Source organism: Rhineura floridana, chromosome 6, assembly GCF_030035675.1.
Source record: "Rhineura floridana isolate rRhiFlo1 chromosome 6, rRhiFlo1.hap2, whole genome shotgun sequence".
Taxonomy (NCBI): Eukaryota; Metazoa; Chordata; class Lepidosauria; order Squamata; family Rhineuridae; genus Rhineura; species Rhineura floridana.
The window spans coordinates 52,174,946-52,199,737 of record NC_084485.1 but is presented as its reverse complement, the minus strand read 5'-3'; the positions used below and the strand labels follow the sequence as shown (position 1 = coordinate 52,199,737).

The following is a 24,792-nucleotide window of genomic DNA, read 5'->3' as shown; positions in this document are numbered from 1 at the left end:
TATTAAGGACTTGGATGAGGGGGTGCGGGGAATGCTTGTTAAATTTACAGATGATACAAAATTGGGAGGGATAGCTAATACCTTGGAAGACAAACAAAATTCAGGGCGATCTTGATAGGCTGTAGCATTGGGCTGAAAACAACAGAATGAAATTTAACAGGGATAAGTGCAAAGTTTAGAGAGTCAGTGTGGCATAGTGGTTAGAGTGTTGGACTATGACCTGGGAGACCAGGGTTTGAATCCCCACACAGCCATAAAGCTCACTGGGTGACCTTGGGCCAGTCACTGCCTCTCATCCTCAGAGGAAGGCAATGGTAACCCCACCCCGAATACCGCTTACCATGAAAACCCTATTCATAGGGTCGCCATAAGTCAGAAACGACTTGAAGGCAGTCCATTTTTCAAGGATCTTGGAATTGTTGTTGATCACAAGCTGAATATGAGCCAACAGTGTGATATGGCTGCAAAAAAGGCAAATGCTATTTTAGGCTGCGTTAACAGAAGTATAGTTTCCAAATCACATGAAGTACTAGTTCCCCTCTATTCAGCACTGGTTAGGCCTCATCTTGAGTACTGCATCCTGTTCTGGATGCTGCACTTTAAGAAGAATGCAGACAAACTGGAACAGGTTCAGAGGAGTGCAACAAGGATGATTATGGAACTTGAAACAAAGCCCTATGAGGAGAGACTGAAAGAACTGGGCATGTTTAGCCTTGAGAAGGGAAGACAGAGGGGAGATATAACAGCACTCTTCAAGTATTTGAAAGGTTGTCACACAGAGGAGGGCCAGGATCTCTTCTCAATCATTCCAGAGTACAGGACACAGAATAATAGGCTCAAGTTACAGAAAGCCAGGTTTCAACTGAACATCAGGGAAAACATCCTAACTGTTAGAGTGGTATAACATTGGGACCAATTACTGAGGAAGGTGGTGGGCTCTCCAAAGCTGGAGGCCTTCAAGAGGCAGCTGGACAGCCACCTGTCGGGTATGCTTCAATTTGGATTTTTGCACTGAGCAAGGAGTTGGGCTTCATGGCCTTACAGGCCCCTTCCAACTCTATGCTTCATGCTTTACAATGGTTCTGATCCTATCTCCAGGGTCATTTTCCGAGAATAGCATTGGGTGATTGAATTTCGGCCCCCTGGTAGTTGTGCTGTGGGGTGCAGCAAGGTACCATCTTGTCCCCCATGCTGTTTAACATCTATATGAAGTCCTTGGGAGCAGTCATCAGGAGATTTGGGACGAGGTGTCAGCAGTACGCTGATGACACCCAGCTCTATTTCCCTGTAATATCTGAATCAGGAGAGGCCATGCAATCCCTGGACTCAGTGGTGGGCTGGATGAGGGCCAATAAACTGAGTCTGAATCCTAGCAAGACGGAGGCGCTGTGGGTTGGTGATTCACGAGTTCAGATAATTGACCAGTTGCCTGTTTTGGATGGGGTCGTACTCCCTCTGAAAGAGCAGGTCTGTAGTCTAGGGGTGCTCCTGGATCCATTTTTGCTGCTAGAGGCCCAGGTGACCTCAGTGGCTAGGAGCACCTTTCACCAGCATCGGCTGATAAGACTGCTGCAGCCATTTCTGGGCAGGGATAGCCTGACCAATGTTGTCCATGCACTGGTAACCTCCAGATTAGATTATTGTAATGCGCTCTATGTGGGGCTACCCTTGAGGTTGGTCCGGAAGCTGCAGCTGGTGCAAAATGCGGTGGCGAGTGCTCACTGGGGCAGGTTATCGCCAACATGTCAGTCCGCTACTGAAAGAATTGCACTGGCTACCTATTAGCTACCGGGCTAAGTTGAAGGTTCTAGCTTTGCTGTATAAAGCCCTATATAGCTTGGGACCAGGATACCTGAAAGACCGTCTTATCCCTTATATACCCAGTCAATCATTGCACTCTGCAGGTGAGGGCCTCCTGCAGATACCATCTTATCAGGAGGTCCGTTCTGCACAACATAGGAAATGGACATTTCGTGTAGTGGCGACTACTCTTTGGAATTCCCTCCACTTAAATATTAGACAGGCACCATCTCTGTTATCTTTTTGGCGCCTACTGAAGACCTTCCTCTTTCAACAAGCCTTTTAAGTAAAGACCTTATCCAAGTCTGCATCTGTGTTGGAATTGCTTTTTAATATATTTCTAAACCTTTTAAAAATGTTTTAATGCTTTTTAAAAAATGTTTTTAAAGACAATTTGTTTTAATATGTTTTCAATGGTTGTTTTGTCTTAATATTTATTTATTTATTACATTTATATACCACCCCATAGCCGAAGCTCTCTGGGCGGTTTACATATATTTTGAAGTCTGTTTTTATGATGTTTTAAAGTGTTTTTAGTGCTTTTGTTTGCCACACTGGGCTCCTCCTGGGAGACAGGGCGGGATATAAATAAAATAAATAGAATAATAAAAATAAATAGAATAAAAATGAAAAGCAAAAAGGAAGGGACAAGCAGGACTGACTGTGATCTTGCAATAACCAGTTGGCTGGAGAGTAGATAACAAACATGCCAGGTAAGCAGAGACAGGAAGGCAGAGCCCGGTACATTCTTATAGTTTAAGGCAGAGATGGATTGCCTCTGGGCCTCCAGATGTTGGTGGACTCCATCTCCCATCACCTCTGACCATGGCTTATGCTGGCCTGGGCTGATGGAGTTGGAGTCCAACAATATCTGGACAGCCAAGGATCCCCCAACCCTGGTTTAAGGCAAGAGAGGTCAAAGCAGTGAAATCAGCTAGGGGAGGTATATATAGAACCTGTGGCAATCAGTGACCATTGGATCTTCAGAACTAGCACTTTAATCATTGGGTTTGTTTGGCTAGAATATTAGACAAGAAAAACCAGGTTCAAATCCTCACTCAACCATAAATATCACTTTGTGACCAGCCTAGCCTAACTCTCAGAAGTTGTTGTATGCCACCCTGAGCACCTTGGATGAAGAGCAAAGTAAAATACAATGAATGAATGGACAACTGATGGGCATGGGAGCAAATGCAGCTATTATACCTTTTTAAGCCTCTTTTGCAGAAACAACATGTGTCCATAGATATATATAGACACTTTCCATGTTGTGGGCTATGTTCCCATGTTCCCTGTACATTCTGAGCTCCCACCCCCATCCTCAAAGTTTCCCAGGAAGCTTATGCCTTTTATGTTGCTTTGCCTCTTGGCTAGTCCAGCTCCCCCAAGTCCAGCCTTCCTCTATGAAAAACTAAAACGCTGGATTTCTTCCATGAAGCAATATCCCCTGATCCAATATCTCCACATTTAGCAAATCAAATCAACTGGAAGCAGCCCAGCATTCCTCCCTTGCTGGATCCCATGTTGCAGTGACTCATCTGGGTGGGGTTCGTCTGGCAGTTCTGCATTAAGTGAGGCAGGCAGCATAAGACTTGTGTTCTGCAGCATGCATCATCAGCCAAAATCTTTGTGAGGAGGGTGATAAAAGACAGTGAGAGGAGGCAAGGAAAGATGAGCAGCCGTGGGGAGGGGGGGTACTTTCTCAGCAACAACCCTTCATTACATTCAGCTGGCTTAGTATTTATAAACTGTCCATACAATCAGCATTAATCTTTGGATTTAAACATAAGCAGTTACTTTTTTCTTAAATGTCTCCAAGTGGCTCTCAATAACTTCAAGCACAGGCTGGTGGCAACCAGGAAGTTATAGTCATGAAGTGGTGCTGTGGGAAAGGAGCTGGAAGTATTGCCATCGGAAACAGAGGCTTTACTGCTAGGAGACCTCCCATACCTTTCCATGTTACTATTATTATAGATCCTCTCACATCTCCTCGTTAGCTTCTCTGGCAAAACTCAGAGATGTAGTTTTGCAATCCTGGTGAGAGTTAGAACCACAGAGACAAAAACCAGAAGGAGAGTGGCCCCGTTTCCCTCATTCCCTGGTGCTGAGTGACAGCCTGGTCACAAATTCCATGTACTCAGCTTGAGGAATTAGCTCACCTTGCCAGCCACCTTCCCAACACCCTCCCACCAAATTACAATGCTACAGATACATGGCTGTGATTTGCTCACTGGAGGTCTAAAAAGCGGCTGTCACTGCATTAGCTCATCTGGACAGTAGAAAGTCAAAGGAAAGTTTTATTGTAGAGAGACCACTGCCAGTGCCCTGGTCTGAGGAAAGGGAAAGCTAGGACTGAGGCTTTGCTGGGATAATTCCACAGTGTAGCATTAATGCTATTACAGCCCTTAAAGGGACAAGGGTCCTTTGTGAAATAAGATGCTATGTCTCTCTCAGGATAAGCTTCCCACCTTCCTCAAATCTCTCAGAAACCATAAACAACACTAATCTAGTCAATGTTAACAGGTGTTCAAAAGCAAGCTTTGGTGCAAGCAGCATACACATTATGTAAAACACATGGTGTTGAATAAGGAGCTCACAAATTCCATGCTCCTGAAATTCCCATCCTCCAGATTGGGGTGTCAAATTGTGTGGCGATGGCATGCCACCAATGAGCTAGCTTCTGCCATCATTCAGTTTTGCTTGACAAAGACCACTGAATACATTCCGTTTACTCTTGGCTGTAGCTTTCATTCTTTCAGTTTGTTCATACTGACCTTCCATTCCGATAAGCCATGCACCTGACTGTGCACAATACACTATTTATTTTTAAAGTACAGTCATATCAACCTTTCTCTCACTTAATGCAAAGTGCAGCACTTAAATTAAAACCCCTACACTACTATCCTTAAAATCTTGCATACCATTCATTTTATAGAAATTGCTTCCTCCATCCCACTGCCATCTACTTGCATTCTGTTCTCCTTACTCTCAATATGCACAAATGTTAACAAGTTGTGAGGAAGGTGACATTAAGACAGCTGCTGCCCCATAGTTAACTAAAGTGAGCAGGGCCAGCACCAGGCATGCCGGGGCCCTTGGGCACCAGCCTGGCCTGGGCCCTGGCAGCTGCACGCACACCCAACCTACCTACCTTTCCCTTGGTGAATGCTGCCCGCACTGTGCGCACATCCCTGCCATCAACCAAGATGGCAGCAGGGGCATCGGCCCCTTAGGGAAACCTCGGCTGCCATCTTGGTTGATGGCAGGCTTGCACCCTCAGCGTAACCAGCATTTACGTCAAGGGAGAGGTAGCTGGGGCATGCAGGTGGGAGTCACTGTCCTGCCCAGAGATGACAAATTCAGACTGAGGTGAGGTGATGTCTGTTTCTCTTTTTATTAACGTGATAGTTACATCCAAAGCAGTGCGCTTCATAAACCTGTCTACTCCGGCTCACTACTTTCCCTAACTAGCCTAACTAAGCAGTCTCTGCATTGTTAAAGGAGAGTTGACTCAGCACTTACGCCTTGGGAGACACTGGCTTAAGCAGGGAAGGTTTTGGCTTGTAAATGGCAGCTCCGCCTCAGTTCCACCCTCTGAAAGTCTCTCTTCTCACGCCTCCTCACACGGGGCAAGGGGGGGCGAATCGCAGACAACCCATCTGACGGCAGGGCTTCGCTAGGTGACAGTGCGGTCTCTGAAAGCAGGATGCTGACTGGCTGGGAAGCGTTTGTAAAGTGCCTGGTGAGAATTCCTGCATGGGAGTAGATAGCGCGGGTAGAGAGTCGCTTCCCATCTGCTCAGGCATTGGACTCACAGGCCGGGCAGGAGCTTCCTCGGTGGAAGTGCCGGGCAGGGGAGATTGGGGGTGGCCAGAACCCTTCCTGCTCATCTCCCCACTTTCAGCTTCCCAAGTAGCCTCATCCTCATCTGACTTCTCCCTGATCTAACTCTCCCCTCGCCAGGGTCACAACAGTCTCCGGCCTGAGCAACAGTAGGGGGGTTCCTGGGAGCTCCCTCTAGTGATCCATGGCAGGGTTGGGAGCTGACGCTGACATGGATTGCAGAAGGGAGTGCTACCCACCCTAAGGAGGGGCCCTTCAGAGGCCCCTTGAGACCCAGTGGCCCTCGGCCAGGACCAAACCTGGCCGCCCTCTGGCGCTGGCCCTGAACTTGAGAACTGATGGGGCTCAAGGCACCAAGTTCTCAGTGACTCTCCTATATTGAACTTGGAGTTATAAGCCTGAATTTTACTAAAGAAAACCTGGTGCATGAATGTGTATGATAACTTGGGGCTTAGCTGAAAGGATTAAAAATATAAAGTAACAGAATATGCTAGTTGTACATTTATTGAGGATAAGGCTGTCAGTGGCTACTAGCCAGGTTGGCTACGCTCTACCTCCACTGTCAGAGGCAGGATGCCTCTGAATGCCAGCTGTTGGGAATCACTAGCGGGGAGAGAGCTTATGCACTCAAGTCCTTTTGTTGGGTTTCCCATAGGCACATGGTTGGCCACAATGAGAACAGGATGCTGGACTAGAAGAATCATTGGCCTGATCCAGGAGGCTCTTAAATGTTTAAACTTTATTATAGAAATTCTGTAAGAGTAAGAAGACCGGCAGAATAGGACAACCAGGACAGCCAATCCATGGAAGGCTTCCCCCAGAAAATTGTCAGGGACAATCCATACAAATTCTTGCTCAATTGAAGGCTGAGTCATGCCTTGCTGCAGCTGGGTATACGTAAGCTAGGTGATCACTTCGCCACATATCTAGATGCAACACCTGCTGACTCAGCTCATATTATACCATGCTGTAAGGATTGTGCAAACTTGTCCCTAAGCCTCTAATTGTTTGGGCTAAGGTGACCCCTCAAAGATGTCATCGAGCAGATACATGATCTATCCCATTCATTTCACCACGAAGAAAAAAAGGGGGAAAGTAACAGAACTGTGTAATTGACAAAGACCAGAAATCAGATCTTGCAAGTTGGTGGCCTTCAGGAGAACACAAACATAGTTCTTCCTCCCAAGTGAAAAAGGGACCAACTTCAGTTAACAATGCATCTCTCTGCTAAGAAGAAGGTTTGGGAAGGTGGAGGGGGGATGATGTAGCTTGAGACAGAAACACTGCAACTGTTTTGCTGGGTGTCCCATCGGGATTGGCATGGAAGGAACCACACTTCAGCAAAGAGATGTGGAGGCCAGTTCAATGGAAGAACCGCCCTTCCCTCCCCCAAGCTCCATATGAGTTCCTGTATGAAAAGAGCACCCCTGAGGAAATATGCTTGGGTGCTGCAATAAAGATGCATCATAACGTCCCTGGAATAGTTACAGCACAGCATACAACAAAGAGGATGTCCAAGGTTAGACAGAAAAACAAACTTATTTATGCACAATTTCATGAGAGCAGCATCCCATTTTTGCCATGTCCAGAAGCAAGAATTGTCTGTGGCCAAAATGTGACAGTGAACCAAATCCACCTCACCTCCCCCAAAAAACTTAAAAATGAAATTAGTCCATTGCTATGGAATGTCTTATGCTTGTTACTAGATGAGCAGTGTTAGCTCTTCTGTCTTTTAAGGCAAACTCCCAAGCAGAAATTGGTCGATATGGGATGTGGCCAGATGAGCTGTACTCAAGTTCCTTATCATCCCTGTAGCCGAGAGAAGGGGGAACGCAGGAGCATAGGTCTCACCTGTGAGTTACTTGGGAGCCCCTCAAGCTGGACATAGTTTCCTCCAGGTTCTGCCGCAGATCAAGCACATTCTGCACAGTCCTCTTTCTCTGGGATTCAGGATCTGTTGAAAGAAAAAGATAGTAGTTCCATAGTCAATAGTGGAAAATAAAATATGGCCCTTGCAATGGGCTCAGCGCAAGTGTGAGCTCCTTGCAGTTCTCACTAGTCCTTGTATGGCCCTCGCACCTCAGTTCATCTGTTACCAAGACAGCATCTACATGCCTATACTAACCCTTTGCATGTATGTCCTACTTACCCACCCTACTTGTACATGTTTCTCTTTCTCTCTGAGTTGACTGCATGTAGTGTGTGTGTGCGCGCATGGGTGTGCACGTGCATGCGTCCTCTGATTAATCCAACTGTATCCAACTTTAAAGCTAAAATGGCTGTCTATAAAACGTGGGCTGGGAGTTGGGAACCAGCTCACCAGTACTAGGCCACTTATCTTGTTGCTTGACTTCTGACTGACCCATTTCTCCTTTTTTTAAAAAAAAAGTTTCCCAGCAACTGCCTTATGTCCCCTTTCACACTATATTTTTCTAAGGCTCCTAAACTGTGAGAGACTTCTCCGGAAGGTTTCAGAAAACAAGATTAGAACTTAATTATTTAAGACATTTATGTAGTGCTTAATCATTCACATTTCTAAGTGGTATACACAGAAATGAGCCATACATAAAATAAAACAATAAAATGATCACAAAAGAAATACCTAGAAATGTGTGGAAATTGCAAGACAGCAGATTTCAATTAAATATTAAGAGAAAATGTCTAATAAGAACTGCTTGACAATTGAACAGACTACCCTCAGGAGGTGGTAGCCTTTTCTTCACTGGACTGGCACCTGTCAGGGATGCAGTAGTTGCCTCCTGCATTATACATCTTGTATTAAGCAGGAGTTTGGACTAGATGACCTCCAGGGCTACCTTCCAACTCTGCAATTCTATGGGAGTCTGGATACTTTTCTGCTCCCTTTGCCAGCAGGAAGAGTGAGGCTGTTATGCAGAGACACTATTTTTTTAAAAAAAAATCACTTGAAAGAGCTCTCAATTTTAATCAAAAACCATAATAAATTACAATCCTCTTTAGTATTTCTTTAGACCTGATTAACTGACTAGTCCTCATATTTACAAAGTTATTTTCAAGGTAAGTTGAAAAGAGCTCTATGCTTACATGCTGTTTCAACCACTGCAGAATTTGTTCTTTCAGCGACTGCATTTGGTCCATTAAAGATAATATTAAATCAGATGATTTAGCATTGTCTTTAATGGACAAAATACAGTCATATGTAAAAATATATTTTACAGTATTTGTTCTAGCCTTCATGAGATATTTGAGATCCACAGAAGCCCCGGCTATCATAAACAACCACATCTATTTTAGATAACATGAATAATATTTTTTTAAAAACATATCCATATTTTGGTGAAAAGTGCCTCACAAATGTTATGTTTCCCAAAACTCACAAAAGAAAGAGATAACTTGTATAAATTCATCTACTGAGTACATGGCTGGATAAGAATTTGAATCTAAAGTTTGCAAGTCCAAGTCTAAGGTGCTATTCAATGGCCAGGGCAGAAGGACGATCAAACCAAATATTGCTACTTGCTGAAGAGCAGACTATGATGCTTAGTGCCACCTCTCTCTCTCTCTCTCTCCCTCACACACACACACACACACACAACCACATCACCACCACCATGCCACCCTTAAGCAGAACTTCAAGGGCAATTTACAAAAACAAAATCCTGTCCCATAAGTCTGATATAGATCAAGCATTCATGAGTGCTAATTGCATTACTGTTATGATCATCACCTCCTCATTATATCATAAAAATGCAGTGCAATAAAAAACCAAGAAGCTAAACAAATTATAAGATGATACAATTTTTTAAAAACATAGGCCTGTTAAATACAGTAAATAGTACAGTAACATAAATAAAAGATAAAAAGCAGATACAAAAGCAGTACAATCTAAAACAGCTCTCCAAATAAAAATAATAAGGCAAGGCCTAAATTAAGTAAAAGTGGCCCAAAATAAATAGATTTTTAAATCCCACTTAAAGGTTTACAGAGTTGAGGTCACCCATAGTTCAATGGGGAGTGAAATATCCTATTTTCTCAAGTATCACACACCTGGGATCTGACACCTCTGGCTTTAGAGTTCTGCTCTCAAAGGACTAAATTCATATGCCAATATTGGCCTCTTGCTGAGCCATCATAAACAGACTTTATCTGGAACCTGAACATTCTGCCTCAAAGGATAAGTAGCAACCAATGGAGCTAAATTTAGCAGCAGTCACTGTAACCTAGTATTCTCTATAGCAATGATTGTCAAACTGTGTTCCAGGGAATCCTGGGGAAATTATCAGGGGGCCCTCAATTAGAAAATCAGTAATAACAGACCTGAAAGGCAATTTGCCTACCTCTGCTGATCTTGCCCTGCAACATGCAGCAACAGGGATGAACTTGGAGCATTCTAGGGTGCACTCTCAGTCCTTGTGGAATAATGTTGAGGACCAGTAGGCCTGGCCAACACTCTAGGTGAACTGACTGTGCACCTAAGAACAGGGATAAAGAAGCACCACCCCTCCACATGTTCTCGGACTCCAACTCCCATCATTCCCAGACAGCAAGGCCAATAGTTAGGAATGATGGGAGTTGTAGTCTAAAAAAAACACTTTTAAGGACCACAGATACCCTACCCTTACTTTAGAACATCCCTCGTAATCTCCTCTAAGGGCCAAACTAGATGTGATGGCAGCACTTTAGTGAATGTAAAGCCAGATCCACAATCAAGTAGGAAGCAGCAGGTGGGAGCCTGGTGTAAGAAGCAAAAGGGGCACGCAAGAGATGAGTGCAGAAACCTCCCCCACTTTCTATTGTTGCCTCCCTTCAGTCTCTCTCCACAAGAATAGTACTCGCCCAGCTAGGCTCATTTCCAGTGTTGCAGCCCAGCTGAGAGATAGGTTGTGTTGATGTAAGCTGCAGAGAAGAGAGTTCTGCACTCGTCATCCACATGCCTCCCACCACCTGCTCTCCATATTATTATTGCACAACCAGTCTTAAAACACATGGATCCATCACTGTCTTGTCTAGTTTGGTCCTAATTAGACAGGGGTGCTATAGGATTTCTTCAACAAGTAAATCAATACAAAACGGGTTCCCTTAAGGTAGAAAGTTTGAAAACCATATACCAGTCTTTCCCAATCTGATGCCCTCCAGATGTTGTTCTACAGCTTCCATCATCCCTGCCCATTGGCCACGCTGGCTGGGGATGATGGAAGCTGTAGTCCATGACAACTGAAGGGCACTAGGCTGGGGAAGGCTTCTGTAGATTCTCCAGCATGGCAACTTGGAAACTATATAAAAGTTTTAGTGAGAGAGGAGAGGGAAGTCCCAAAGGAAAGTCATACCCTCCTGGGAATGTCTAAAGTGGACAGCTTGCTGAAACATTAAAAAAAAAGAAGCAACAGAATTCATATGTTCATATAGTGCAAGATAACTGCAGAAACTCACAACAGGGTAGGAAACAAACATACAAAATATTATATGAATCCACCCTGAATTAGGTCCCATTCCAGAATACAGTTCTGGTGCTGGACATGCAGACTTGAGGTTTTCAGTGCTGTATGAACTCAGGCAGGCAGGCAGATACAGCCCAGTTGCTTTCCAGATGTGGCCTTGACAGGGCTGCTTTCCCGAAGCTAATTCTGGTAGCTCTGGACTTCTGCCTAGTGTTAGGCAGCCACTGTGGTGGGTTGTAGGGTAGCCTGGACCATAGAAAGATGTCTGCTGAATGGCTTTGATTATTTTTTCTAGGAAATTATAGTAGACACTTTCTTCTCGTGTTTTATAAGGCTTGAGGCATGGGTGTAGCACAGCCAGACTGCTGTGTTATTGCTTCCCTAACCCACCCTTAGCTCTGTCCTATTTTCCTCTGGCACAGCCCACCTGGCAATCAGATGTGAATCCCAAATCTCAGTCTGCATCGTACCAATAATGCAGCTGGCAGGAGTGGAATCATATCCATAAGACTTCTGAAAAGAGTTTTCAACCTAACCAGAGGATCTGTGGTAGTGGTAACTTGTGGTGCGGAAGGGGGAGAGACTTTCTTTTTTTTAATAAAAAAACAGGAGCCATAACAGAAACTCTGGAAAAGCAGCTGGCTGATTGAAGCTGGAATGAATGGCAGCAGCTGATACACTCAGCAGCAGGTATGCTCATTCCATGGGATATGAGCTGCTGTTGCTGCTTCTCTCAGGAATTTCAGCCTGATCAGTCATGCAGGAATTTGGAGTTAGCTGCTCAATTTAAAGGCTGCACACATTACCAAGGAAAGCAAGAGTAGAGCTCCCCAGCCACGAAATGCTAATGGGCCAAGATGCAAAAGCACTTCTTCTGTGTATGAAGAAAGAGCACTTCCTCCTACTTTTTACATAGTATCAACCATACAATCTAGGAAAGCAGATAAGAAAAATATGAAAGATAGGGCTCAATAAGAGAATGGCAAGAATCCAAGTGAGATAGGAAAGGGTTAACTGGTAGTTGGCAGCAGGCAACCAAGGTGGATGTTGTGCTCCAAAGCTTAGCATTCCAGCCCCTGGAAAAGAAATATGCAACTGGAGACCTAGGACCACTGTGAAGGACCACTAGGGGCTGTCTTGCTGCACCCTGTGTTTCACACCTGCTTAGATGAAGAATCAAGGCCCCAGTCAATAGGGCTTGGTGGCAGAAGATGGCTGGGAAGAGAACCTGCCAGCAGAAAAGACATGCAGCTTACCTTTCCAGCAGTTTGGCCTATAAGGCAGAGAGGAAACATGTGCTGACCTTGAGACTTCATAGGGGAAAGAATTGGCTACTCAAGCAAATCAAGCAAGAGGCAAACAGGAGATAAACTCTTGGAAAGAGCCAGAGTATCTGGCTGTTGAGAGGGAGAGGTGTGTGGCCACAGGCCACTTCACCAGCACCCAGGCTGGGAAGCTGGCTGAAGGAACCTGGGAGTCCAGAGAGCTGATGGCCTTGCATGAAGAAGGGAGCAAGTACAGCCTGGGAAGAAGACTTCATTTAGTGGGCTCCTTTTCCTCAACCCCCAGAGAAGTGAAAAGGTACTGGAAGGGAAGAACAAGAGGTTTTTATTTTCCTTTCTCACACCAGGCCCAGAGAAGGCTGAGTTGGAGCTACCAGAAAAGGAATTGCTAGACTGTACTTACTGGGTGCCAATGAGCTGGGTTATTGGCTGACTATTGGAGGCCTGTGTAAAACTCTAATTTCAGGAGGTTGCCTTATCACTGGAATTGGCTGAGGTAATTAGAGTGTGCTGTAACACCTAATCCCTAATAAAAGTTGTAAACTGAACATTCCCAACCAATGCCATTTGTGCAAAAGAAAGAGGACTGTGAAAATGGGAGGTCCTTTTGATGTACCCCTGTCCATGGAAGCCCAAGAGCCAGCACCACCACCCCAGCAACTTTCCATCTGATCCATAACACAGTCATCAAACTCAAGGACCTCCCCAGCTACTCTTGTAATACACCCTTCACCTGTTTTCTCCTCCATGTGCCAAGATGCAGTCACTGGTTTGTTAATACTTCCAAGAGCTTAATTATAACTCACTCTCAAGCACAGCTGTCCCTTCCTGATGACAAAATCTAGCTGGACAGAAAGTTAATTCTACTGCAATACACACACACACTCCGTGGTGTACATAGTACCAGTCTCTTCTAGAGTAACAGCTGAAGTTCATAAGAAAAGAACTCTGTCAAAACCCTCTGTTGCTGTTCACATGGGATTAGAGAGACCTACTTTGCCTGTGGGCCAATACAATTGTGTGAATGCAATTGCTCTGCATGTTTTTGTTATGAGAAGAGCGGGGGGGGGCTGAGCAGCCTCAGTAACCATGGGGAGGGGAATTCTTTCCTTACCTGTCACAGTCCCAGCAAAAAAAATCACTTTTCCAAAGCTGATATTTGTATTTCAAGGGAAGCTCAGCAAACAAAGGCCATGCCATTGGCCTGTCATCCCTATCGTCCCTTCAAAATTTAAAATATGGCCCCTGATAAAAATTAGTTGCCAACCAGGGCCCAAGAGTAAGCCAGAATTGGCATACTCCAAAAAAAAAAAAGACTTACCTTTTGTTGTTAAACTGTCACTTCCAGTTCAGTTTGAAAACAGCCTTCAGGAAACATCCACCCTACTATAGTCATGGGTGTTTGCAAGAATAACTGACAAGTGGAGAAAAGAAGACCAGCACACTGGCATGAAGGAAGTTTAGGAGAATTAATTTAGGATGTGCAATGTAGTTTCAGCCACTCAGTTCTCTCCTCCATTACTCCACCCCCTACAAAATAATTAAAACATAGTTCTCTGGAATAAATTACACAATATCTGACTTTTCCTGTGGGGTAGTTTAAGAATGAATAGATTTGGAAAAAACACTGTTCCAATCCATAAATCTAAAAATACACCATCTGGAGAAAAAGTATGATGTTTTATTTTGTCTTGTTTCTCAACCAGAAGTCTCATCCTATCCCAGTTCTACCCCTTTCCCACCCGTTCTATGTAAATATACTACTTGTACAGTGAAATGCTAGGCCAAGTTGACTATTGTTGCTAGGATCCTTTTCTGTTCAGCTTCTCATGCCCGTTTCCTATCCACACAGGTTTTTTTTCCTTTGAGCAAGGAAGCAATTGGATCAAACTATGAAATTCAGACCCAGTTCCAGATGTTACAGCCTGCAGCAGCCAGGAGGGTGGCTTAAATCAGTTATTATACATACAGTAGCAGCAGGGTAGGAACTTGAGGTGAGAGTTCAAACCACACACAGAGCACATAGGGTACTCCAGGCCCAAAAGGATTTGAGTAGGCCCACTTCCAATCTGGATCTGTACACTTAAAAATAATAAACCCCAGCTGCATACAGAAACATTGCCCTAAGCAAACATTCTACTTTCAGTAAGTTCTTACAATAAAACCTAAAAGAAAGAGTTTGCTAATGGATTTGTAGACTTGATTACCATTTGGGTGGGAGCTGCACGTCAGCTCCACTCTCGGAGTTGGTGAGTGGATGGATGGGCGGATGGATGGCATACATATACACATACACGGGGGGGAGGGGGGAGATAAATGATCAGGTTAGAGATGTAAAAACGGAATTTTAAAAAACTTTTATTTTTTCCCAGGCCTGAAATGGAAAAGTTTAGAGTTTGTGTTTGTGTGTGTGTGTGTGTGTGTAAACCTCATATGAAATATTTTCACTTTCTGATGAGTGAAGTAATATTAGTACACAGTTAAGTCACACAATTGCAAATCACTTAGAATTTATCCTAAGATACAATATCCCAAGATAATAATGCTAGTGATAATAACATTGCTATTGTGTTTGACTGAATTATTAAACAAGCAATGCTCTCAAGTAAAGACTGTGCCATGGTAGAAAGAGCTAACTATATATATGCAACACAGCCTTCTAAAAAGGCCCTACTTCTATAAACCTGCTCCAGCTGGACTATTCCCTCACTGCATAGTGTCATCTACCACCACCTGACTTCTGGGAAGGAGCCTGATGACTTTTTTCACATTAATACTTTTTATTGTGGCTGTTTTTAAAACAATGCTTTTATGCTATCTGTGAGCGAGCTTAGAAGGGTTTGTATCCTGAATATGTATCTATATCTATATATGAACATAATTGTGATTAACCAAACAGAGGTTTTTATTTTATTAACAAAATGTTTCAGCTTCCGCCTTCATCAGCTGCCAACATACAAATGCTGTTTGTTACCAAGGTGGCAGTTATAGAGCTTTGACTGCTCAGAAGGGCTTCATTTGCAGAAGCTAAGTAGTGGTGGTACTGTCCTCCAGGTTCAGGCCATATGGTGCCAATATGTCCAGAGAGTAAATCCAAAAGTTCTCCCTTTTGGTCAATGCTGCTGGATCTGCTGGCATCTCTATCACTGTTATGGAAAAGTCCAACAGGCTGTGACCCTCGATGTTAAAATGATGTATATATATACACATACACACACACACAAACAAACTGTTAAGACCTCATTTAATTTGCTGGGGATATACAGTTATACAGATGTTTTAATCCTAGTGATCCCAGGCTCCACTTTTGAATAGCCAGGAGGAGACAGGGAAGACAAAGAAGAAAAACACCAAGTTTCTTTCCATTATATGTGCAATCTTCTGGCCAAGAGAGCAATATATCTCTCTTTATGTGATTTGGCATGTCTCCATCCCCTGGAACCCTTAAAGAAACATGCTTTATTCAATTCAATGAGAAGAAAAGACAAATAATTGGGTGTTAGAACCAATTAAACCAGAACTGTCACTAGAAGCTAAAATGATGAAACTGAGATTATCATACTTTGGACACATCATGAGAAGACATTATTAACTGTAAAAGACAATAATGCTGGGGAAAACAGAAGGGAGTAGAAAAAGAGGAAGGCCAAACAAGAGATGGATTGACTCCATAAAGGAAGCCACAGACCTGAACTTACAAAATCTGAACAGGGTGGTTCATGACAGATGCTCTTGGAGGTCACTGATTCATAGGGTCACCATAAGTCGTAATCGACTTGAAGGCACATAACAACAACAACAACAACAACAGAAGGTGTTAGCACCTAAAGGAGAGATTCCTCAAACTACAGCAAGCCTCTCCCTGAGGCTGATCAATGGAAGGTAGGCCAAGGAAGTGAAAAGCAGTGCAAAAAAATTAAAACTGATCCACTATCAAAGTGGAAGTCGAACAATCATGTTACACTTAGTAATCTCTCTAGGAAAGGCTATTCCATGCTGAGAACTACAGTTTTAAGCAGATTTCACTTCCTCATGTCTGGACACAAGAGTCTTTGTCAATAACAGGCATGTATTTTGATCCGAGGTATAGAGGATGCCATGGGCTCACTGGAGACCCCCTTTCAAGCAAAGATTTCTTCTCACTATACTTTTTTTCCAATCAGCCAGTGTTTGCAGGTGTTAAGAGACTTTAAGTTCTTGGTGAGGAAGCACTGGATCTTCAGGATTGTGGATGCAGTCACCCAGAGACCAGAAGCTGTTGAGACAGCATAGTATAGTTTGCTGTGGACAGTGCCTGTCTGTGTACGAGCCCGCAGAAAATGAACAGAGGATAAGCAACACCCAAAACACTAGACTCCCTGCAAAGATTCATGTGGGCAGTTGATACAAAACAGCTCACTGTTTGAGGAAATCAGAATGAAACAGAGTCTCTGTTTACTTGTTCTGTGTTGGCTTATTAGGAGGGTGAGTGGGTGTATTTATCAGTGTTTGTGTGTATCTATGTGTGTCTGTGTTTATATGCATAGTAAAATTAGGCTGAATTCAGAAAAGGCTGGTTTAGATGCCTCAAGGTCTGCAAAGGCTGTCTTATACAGAAAGGCTTCATGCCTGCAACCTCTTGTTATCCATGTGTAAGGGGCTGCAGTCACAGTTTCCAAATGCCTATATGGGTATTTCCAACGGTAGGCAGTTTTATGAAAAATATATGATGCTCAGAAGATAAACCAAGAAACAGTCGATCTAGAAATAAGACCCACATTCTCAAGATGTAGAAGAGTTGTTAGCCACAAGCACAATCTATTCTGGAAAATGATGGCATTGCCTGAACGTTCTATTCACAACTGCTCCAATGTATCAAAAAAGTCAAATTGATACACCCTTTATATTATATATGTATGCACAAGCAGAGAGAAATTTGGATGATAAAGCCACATGCACTGCAGATACTTTTTCCTTTTTGCAAGTGCAACAAGAGTAGTGTCTTGTATTCCCCTAGTTTCAGAGAGATGACACAGAGATACAGTATGTTAAACGTGTATATCCACCAAACAGTTTCAAAGCTTAAATGAATTTTGCAGTCAATGATCCATGTCAAAATCCCAAGGTCAAAATATATCACATGAGTAAAGGACATCAGAGATGATCCGCATCATCAAAGGAACCTGTTTCCCCACCCCTCCAAAACCAGCCTAGAACTGACCAACACTTTGATGATGAAAAAGAACTCAGAATTAAAGACAGACAAGGGCTATATCAAGAAGCAGCATACTTTCTTGCAAGATATTGCTTGAAAATAAGGTCTCTCCATTATTAGTATTATGGACTGATATATAGATTATGTGGTGTCAGAAGCGGAACAGCTGACATACTGCTGTGTCCGAGAACTTGGGTCAACTGCCTGCCCTGGATAGGGTTGCACTCTCCCTGAAGGAGCATGTACACAGTCTGTGGGTGCTTCTGAATCCAGCTTTGTCACTAGAGGCCTAGGTAGCCTCAGTGGCTAGAAGTGCCTTTTATCAGCTGTGCCTGGTACGACAGCTATAACTGCTCCTGGACCGGGAAAGCTTGACCACAGTAGTTCAGACATTTGTGACTTCAAGACTGGATTACTGCAGTGCACTCTATGTTAGGCCTCTCTTGCACTTGATGCAGAATGTTGGAGGGTGGTTGCTGGCAGGAGTGAGACCCTGTCAGCCTCTGCTCAGAGATCTGCACTGGTTGCCAATTTGTTACCAGGCTAAGTTCAAGCTGTTGCTATCAGTTTATAAAGCCCTTAAGAGCTTGGGACTAGTTTATTTGCAGAACCACCTTACCTACATGTGCCCACTCGAATATTCAATCTGCAGAACTAGCACTGTTACAGATGCCACATAACATTCATTCTGCACTTGTAAGAAATCATTACCGTGCCTATTAAAATGTGGCAGGCGCCTTCACTGTGCTCTTTTCAGTGCCTGCTTAAAACATTTCAGTTTAGGCAAACTTATCCAGGCACTTATTTATTTATTTATTTATTTATTTTATTCAGCTTATATCCCGCCCGACTAGCAAACAGCTCTCTGGGCGGCAAACATAGAAACATATACAATAATAAAATTACAAGATCAATATAACAAATATAAAAGTACATCATTTAAAATAACAATTACAACATTTACATAAATAACTTAGATTAAAATAGATATTGATGTGTTTTAATCTCTTTTTAGTTTACTGCTGTTTTAAATCAATTCTAAATGTTTTTAATTACTTGTTTTAACTGCTTTTATTGATAATTTTAAGGTTTCTTGCAAACCACTTAGAGAGGCTTTTTTTAAAAAAAATCAAACGGTATTAAAGTTTGTTAAATAGAAAAAACTGTCGACACCCTCTGATTTAAAAAAGCTAATCTTTCTGCTTCTGTACAGCTGATAAACTTCATTACTTGAAGTAATCAGTGTCTCTCAACTGAAAGTTAGTTGAACATTTGTTTGATATATTGAGGGACGTATAAGGCTCATTGTTAAAACTGGAAAAGGAGGTGAATATTTTAAGAGAAGGTTTTAAGAGCTCAAACTGAAAACTGTTATTTAGGAATTGCATTGGAGATACTTCTTGTTCTCCAAATAAGGTTAAGAGAAAAAAGCCTTCAGTACTGGACTCAGGGCAAGGGGCAGTGACTGCACAGTCCCTACAATTGATTCGCAATGCCTTGGGATTTACTGTCCGGGACAGAATGAATCCAGGACATCGCATCCAGGACATCGCTGACAACCTGCTGAGGCTCATTGGGAAACAAGATAGGTACCCCTTTCTCCTCATCCATGTGGGCACGAACGACACGGCCAGAAACACCTTGGAACAGATCACCTCGGACTATGAGGCTCTGGGTAGGAAGGTCAAGCATTTGGGGGTGCAGGTGGTCTTCTCGTCAATTCTTCCCATGAAGGATAGAGGACTACAAAGGGAAAGGAAGATACTGCAGGTCAACAACTGGTTACGCAGATGGTGTCGACGGGAGAGGTTTGGATTCTGGGACCATGGTCTAAGCTTCTTGGAGGGGGGACTGTTGGCAAGAGATGGGCTGCACCTCACGAGGACTGGCAAGAATCTCTTGGGCAGAAGTATGGCAAAACTCATCAAGAGGGCTTTAAACTAAAGCCTCTGGGGGATGGAGTTGATAGCTTAAAGACCGATCCAAAGACAGCGGGTTGTAAACACAAGGATTTGAAGGGTACAGGAGACACTGGGAGAGAGAAAGGGATGCACAGCAAAGCTCACGGTATATTAATGGAGAAATTCAATCGGGACAAAAGAGACTTCTGCTGTCTATATACCAACGCGCAGAGCTTGGGAAACAAGCAAGGGGAGCTTGAAGTCTTAGTGCATCAAGGCAAATATGACTTCATAGGGATAACAGAAACTTGGTGGGATGACTCCCATGATTGGAATATAGCCATTCAAGGATATAAACTCTACAGAAAGAATAGAAGCAACAGAAAAGGAGGGGGAGTAGCGTTATACGTCAAAGACAAATACACCTCTATGGAAATCCAAGAGAGCGAACAAAGTGGTCCGGTAGAGACCATTTGGGTAAAAATAAATGGAGAAACAAATAAAACCGACATGGTAGTAGGTGTCTACTACAGACCCCCTGGCCAAGAAGAGGTGGTAGACGAGGCCTTTCTCAAACAAATCTCTGAAATCTCAAGGAGGCAAGAAGTAGTAGTGATGGGGGACTTCAACTACCCGGATATCTGCTGGGAGACAAACTCTGCGAAGCACAAAGCCTCCATCAAATTCCTGATGGGCCTTGCTGATAATTTCCTCTTTCAAAAAGTAGAAGAAGGAACAAGGGGATCAGCAATCCTGGACCTGATCTTAACTAACACGGACGAATTGGTCACGGGAATTAAAGCGGTCGGTACCTTGGGGGACAGTGACCACGTAATGCTGGAATTCGGGATTCTGGGGAAAGCCAAAGAAGAATATAGTCAAACATGGACCTTGGATTTCAGGAAAGCCGATTTTAGCAAGCTCAGGGAAATGATGGGTAGGATCCCATGGCTAGATAGACTAAAAAAAAAAGGAGCCCAAGAAGCGTGGGAGTTCATGAAGAACGTATTACAAAAAGCGCAATCGCAAACAATTCCAAAGAGGAAGAAAAATGGAAGACATCGGAAAAAGCCAATGTGGCTACACGGAAGACTGGTGGAGGAGGTAAAAGTAAAAAAGAGCATGTATAAAGAATGGAAGGAAGGACACATCACCAAGGAAGAGTACCGACGAGCGGCTCGGGCTTGCAGGAATAGCGTAAGGAAAGCTAAAACCCAGAATGAGCTGAGGCTGGCGAGGGAAGCGAGGAACAACAAAAAGGGGTTTTTCAGATATGTTCGAAGCAAGAGAAAGACCAAGGAAATGGTGGGACTGCTGCTCAATGAAGATGGCAAAATGTTGACAGATAACGAGGAAAAAGCAGAACTGCTCAACACCTATTTTGCCTCCGTTTTCTCCCCAAAAGGGAACAGTGTGCAACCTTGCATCGGTAGCAATCTCAGTAAGGGGTCGGGACTGCAGTTCGAGATTGATAAGGAGATAGTCAGGAAATACCTAGTTAACCTAAATGAGTTCAAATCTCCAGGGCCTGATGAACTGCATCCCAGAGTATTGAAGGAACTTGCGGATGTACTCTCGGAACCTCTTGCCATCATCTTTGAGAAATCCTGGAGAACGGGAGAGGTGCTGGAGGATTGGAGACGAGCAAACATCGTCCCGCTCTTTAAAAAGGGTAAAAAAGAAGATCCGGGGAATTACAGGCTGGTCAGTCTGACTTCAATACTGGGAAAGATATTAGAACGGATAATAAAAGAGTCCATTGGCAACTATCTAGATGACAATGCTGTGATTAGAAGGAGCCAGCATGGGTTTGTCAAGAAAAAAATCCTGTCAAACTAATCTCATCTCTTTTTTTGATCGGGTCACTAGCTTAGTAGATGGTGGAAATGCTGTAGATGTCATCTATCTAGATCTCAGCAAGGCATTTGACAAAGTCCCCCACGACCTTTTGATTAGCAAACTAGTCAAATGCCGACTACATGGAAATACTGTCACGTGGATTCACAACTGGTTGGAAAACTGTACTCAAAGAGTGGTCGTCGGTGGCTCTGCTTCGGACTGGAAGGAGGTCTCGAGTGGAGTGCCACAGGGTTCTGTCCTGGGGCCGATACTCTTCAACATTTTTATCAATGACTTAGATGATGGGGTGGAGGGAAGCCTTATGAAGTTTGTGGATGATACGAAACTGGGAGGGATAGCTAACACAATGGAAGACAGGAATAAAATCCAAAGGGACCTGGATAGACTAGAAAATTGGGCTGAAATTAATAAAATGACATTCAATAAAGACAAATGCAGGATTCTGCATTTAGGCCACAAAAACAAAATGCACGGGTACAGGATGGGAAATACCCGGCTTAGCAGTAGTGCGTGTGAGAAGGACCTTGGAATTGTAGTGGATCGTAAGTTGAACATGACCCAGCAGTGTGATGCTGCGGCAAAAAAGGCAAACGCGGTTTTGGGCTGCATAAACAGAGCTATAGTTCCCAGGTCGAGGGAAGTAATAGTCCCACTATATTCTGCATTAGTCAGGCCTCATCTGGAATACTGCGTTCAGTTCTGGGCGCCTCATTTTAAGAAAGATATAGACAAGTTAGAGCGGGTTCAGAAGAGGGCGACAAGGATGATAGCCGGTATGGAGAACAAGTCTTATGAGGAAAGGTTGAAGGAACTTGGCATGTTCAGTCTGGTGAAGAGAAGGCTGAGGGGTGACATGATTGCACTCTTTAAGTACCTGAAGGGCTATCACATAGAGGAGGGTACAGATTTGTTCTCTGCTGCCCCAGAGGGTAGGACTAGGTCTAATGGTTTTAAGTTGCAGGAGCGTAAATTCAGATTGGACATTAGAAGGAACTTCTTGACAGTAAGGGCAGTTCGGCAATGGAACCGACTGCCTAGGAAGGTGGTGGGATCCCCTTCGCTGGATGTCTTCAAGCAGAGGCTGGACAGCTATCTGCGGGAGATGCTCTAGCTGTGGATTTTCTGCTGTGAGCAGGGGGTTGGACTCGATGGCCTACAAGGCCCCTTCCAACTCTATGATTCTATGATTCTACTGTTTTTCTCTTACCAAGTGGATGCTTGCCCTTTTGGCAAAATAATTTCAAGTTGTGCAGCATTTGTCAAGTTTGCAGGGACCTTATGCCACAGCTGGTGGATATGATATCAGAAGTACTGTTAGTATACCTAGTATAGGTCATACATAGAAAGTGGTTGTCTATTTTAGTGATAACAGATTGACTCGGAAGTTTTTAGGGAAGAAAGAAACATTATTTATAACAACACTGTATATAAAAGGGTCTTTAGGGGCCCTTCCTGAGCTCCAAAGCAGGTCCCTTGCTGGGGGAGGGCAACTGTCTTTTCCCCCCCCTAATTCCCATCCCACCAAATAAATAATTAAATTTACTACAGAAAAAAAGGCTGGCAACCACATCAGCCAATGGCCCGCGGATGGCCTCGTGGTCAGGCTGTTCTCAAGGCCTAGGCCGCCTTATGGTCCTCCACCGGGCGTGCGGTATTTCTTCCAGCACAGCAGTCCAGGCCCGTGTCAGCCACGTTCTCTCGGAGTGCCCAGCGAAGGCAGTTCTCCACGGTGCCCGCTCCCTACCAGGGCAAATCCTCGACCAGGACAGGTCCGCTTCGGGGTGCAGCAGCCTGGCCTGGCTGTGAAGGAAGCTCTGTCTTTGGGGAGAGCCGGAGGCGGCGCACGATTCTGGGAGCACAAAAAAGGGGGTGCACCTTCGGAGCGCCTCCCGCACCCTTTCCCCACCTGCTTGCTACTCACCCAAGACCTGTAGCTGCTTGGCAGGAACCCTGAAGGTCCCTCCGACCTGCGGCACCCTTCCTCAAAGTCTTTGCGCTTTTTATCACAGCGCAGAAAGGCCACCGGGCAGCCTTCCTTACAGCCGCGGTGGTGGGGTTGCACGGGCTTCTCCGCTGTCTTATTTTTTGGGGGGAGAGAGGAATCCTCCCTGGCCTTTGGTGGGGAGCTTGCAGCCCTGTGCATCTTGTTGGCCTCCCCCAGCATCAGCCTTTGTGGCCAGTGATGATGGGGGTTGCCCTCCAACAACTCCTGGAGAGTACCGCACATGCTCTGCTGGCGAACGTCTTCCTCAACAGCAGCATCTTCTTGCAGTGGGGCTGGCCTCTCTTGCTGGCCGAGGAGTGCCTCTGGCGCCCCTCAAGCATTGCACCCTCCTGCCGTGCTTACCGTGCTTATTGTGTTACGCTGGCCCTGCTAGTGCCCGCCCCTGAAATCTCAGGTTTTGGGATGCTTCTGACCTGGCAATCCTAGTATACACTAAGGCTTATGTTAAGAACTGGACTAAACAAAATATTCAAAATGAGATATGTCCGGTCAGATTTTCTCTTCAATCTATCAAGGCTAAACGTCAGAGTCCAGTATCTGGCCCAGAAAACAAGTGACTTTGAAATCAGCACTTGAATTTCATTGCAGGGTATCAAATGCATGCTACTATACAGAACTCCAGAACACAACCAGATGAGAAAAAAAGTGTTTTATATGTCTCCCTTAACAACGAATTCACTCTCACAAAACAATCTGTACAATATAAATGAAAGAAGGTTCCTTACCACAGATATTAGTGTTATTTATTACACAGTTGTCAGGCTTCCAAAAATAAGCTTTAAAAAAGCTTTAATATCCTTTAATAATTAACTGTTATGCTTCAATAATTAACTGGAGATTAATCCCTGTGCAATAACTCTTCTACTAAATTTCAGTTACTGTTCATGTATGCTTAAAGACCATTACTGGTGGTATGATTGGTGGCCAGTCATACAGCACTCTGGTGAACGTTGGATCTATGTTTTGGAATAAGTTCCATACTAATCTGTACAGGATCTAACACAACCCACATTGATCTCATCTCTGAGCCTTATATTGTAAGATAGTTATCGGTCACAAAATGGACTACCACTTTGTATGAAAGACACAAAGTCCAAATCCTTCCAAAGATGATCTCAGCCTCTATGGTAATGGTGTGGTGATGGGATTGTGTGGTGATGTGACGGCACACTAGATTCTATATTTGTATTTTTAATAGGTTTTCATGTTTTATTATTTGTAACTGTGGTACAACACCCTGATTTTTATGAGATGGCAGTATATAAATATTTTTATGAATAAATATAAAAACATATAAATATGATATGCTTTTGGCTTCCACCCTTATAAAAGAAGGCTTCTTTTATCACCACAGAATAGACTGGTCTGGAGATGACAATCCAATTTCAAGAATAAGTGGGACTTTAACCTGCAATGCTGCAACAAATCTCCCAAATTAATGCAGCCTCCAACTCTTCCATGGGAGCTTCTAATAAGTCTTGAAAAGAAT

General features: G+C 43.9%; 1 protein-coding gene across 7 annotated transcripts in view; it reads right to left on the bottom strand.

The window, feature by feature from the left end:
* Positions 1 to 24,792, bottom strand: part of NAV1 (neuron navigator 1) — a 407,211-nt gene that overhangs the window by 162,122 nt on the left and 220,297 nt on the right. For all 7 annotated transcript variants that reach the window (XM_061631862.1, XM_061631864.1, XM_061631866.1 and 4 more), the window contains one exon: positions 7,495 to 7,597. In XM_061631862.1, coding sequence (XP_061487846.1) covers positions 7,495 to 7,597 — 103 coding nt within the window. The remainder of the gene's footprint in view (positions 1 to 7,494; positions 7,598 to 24,792) is intronic.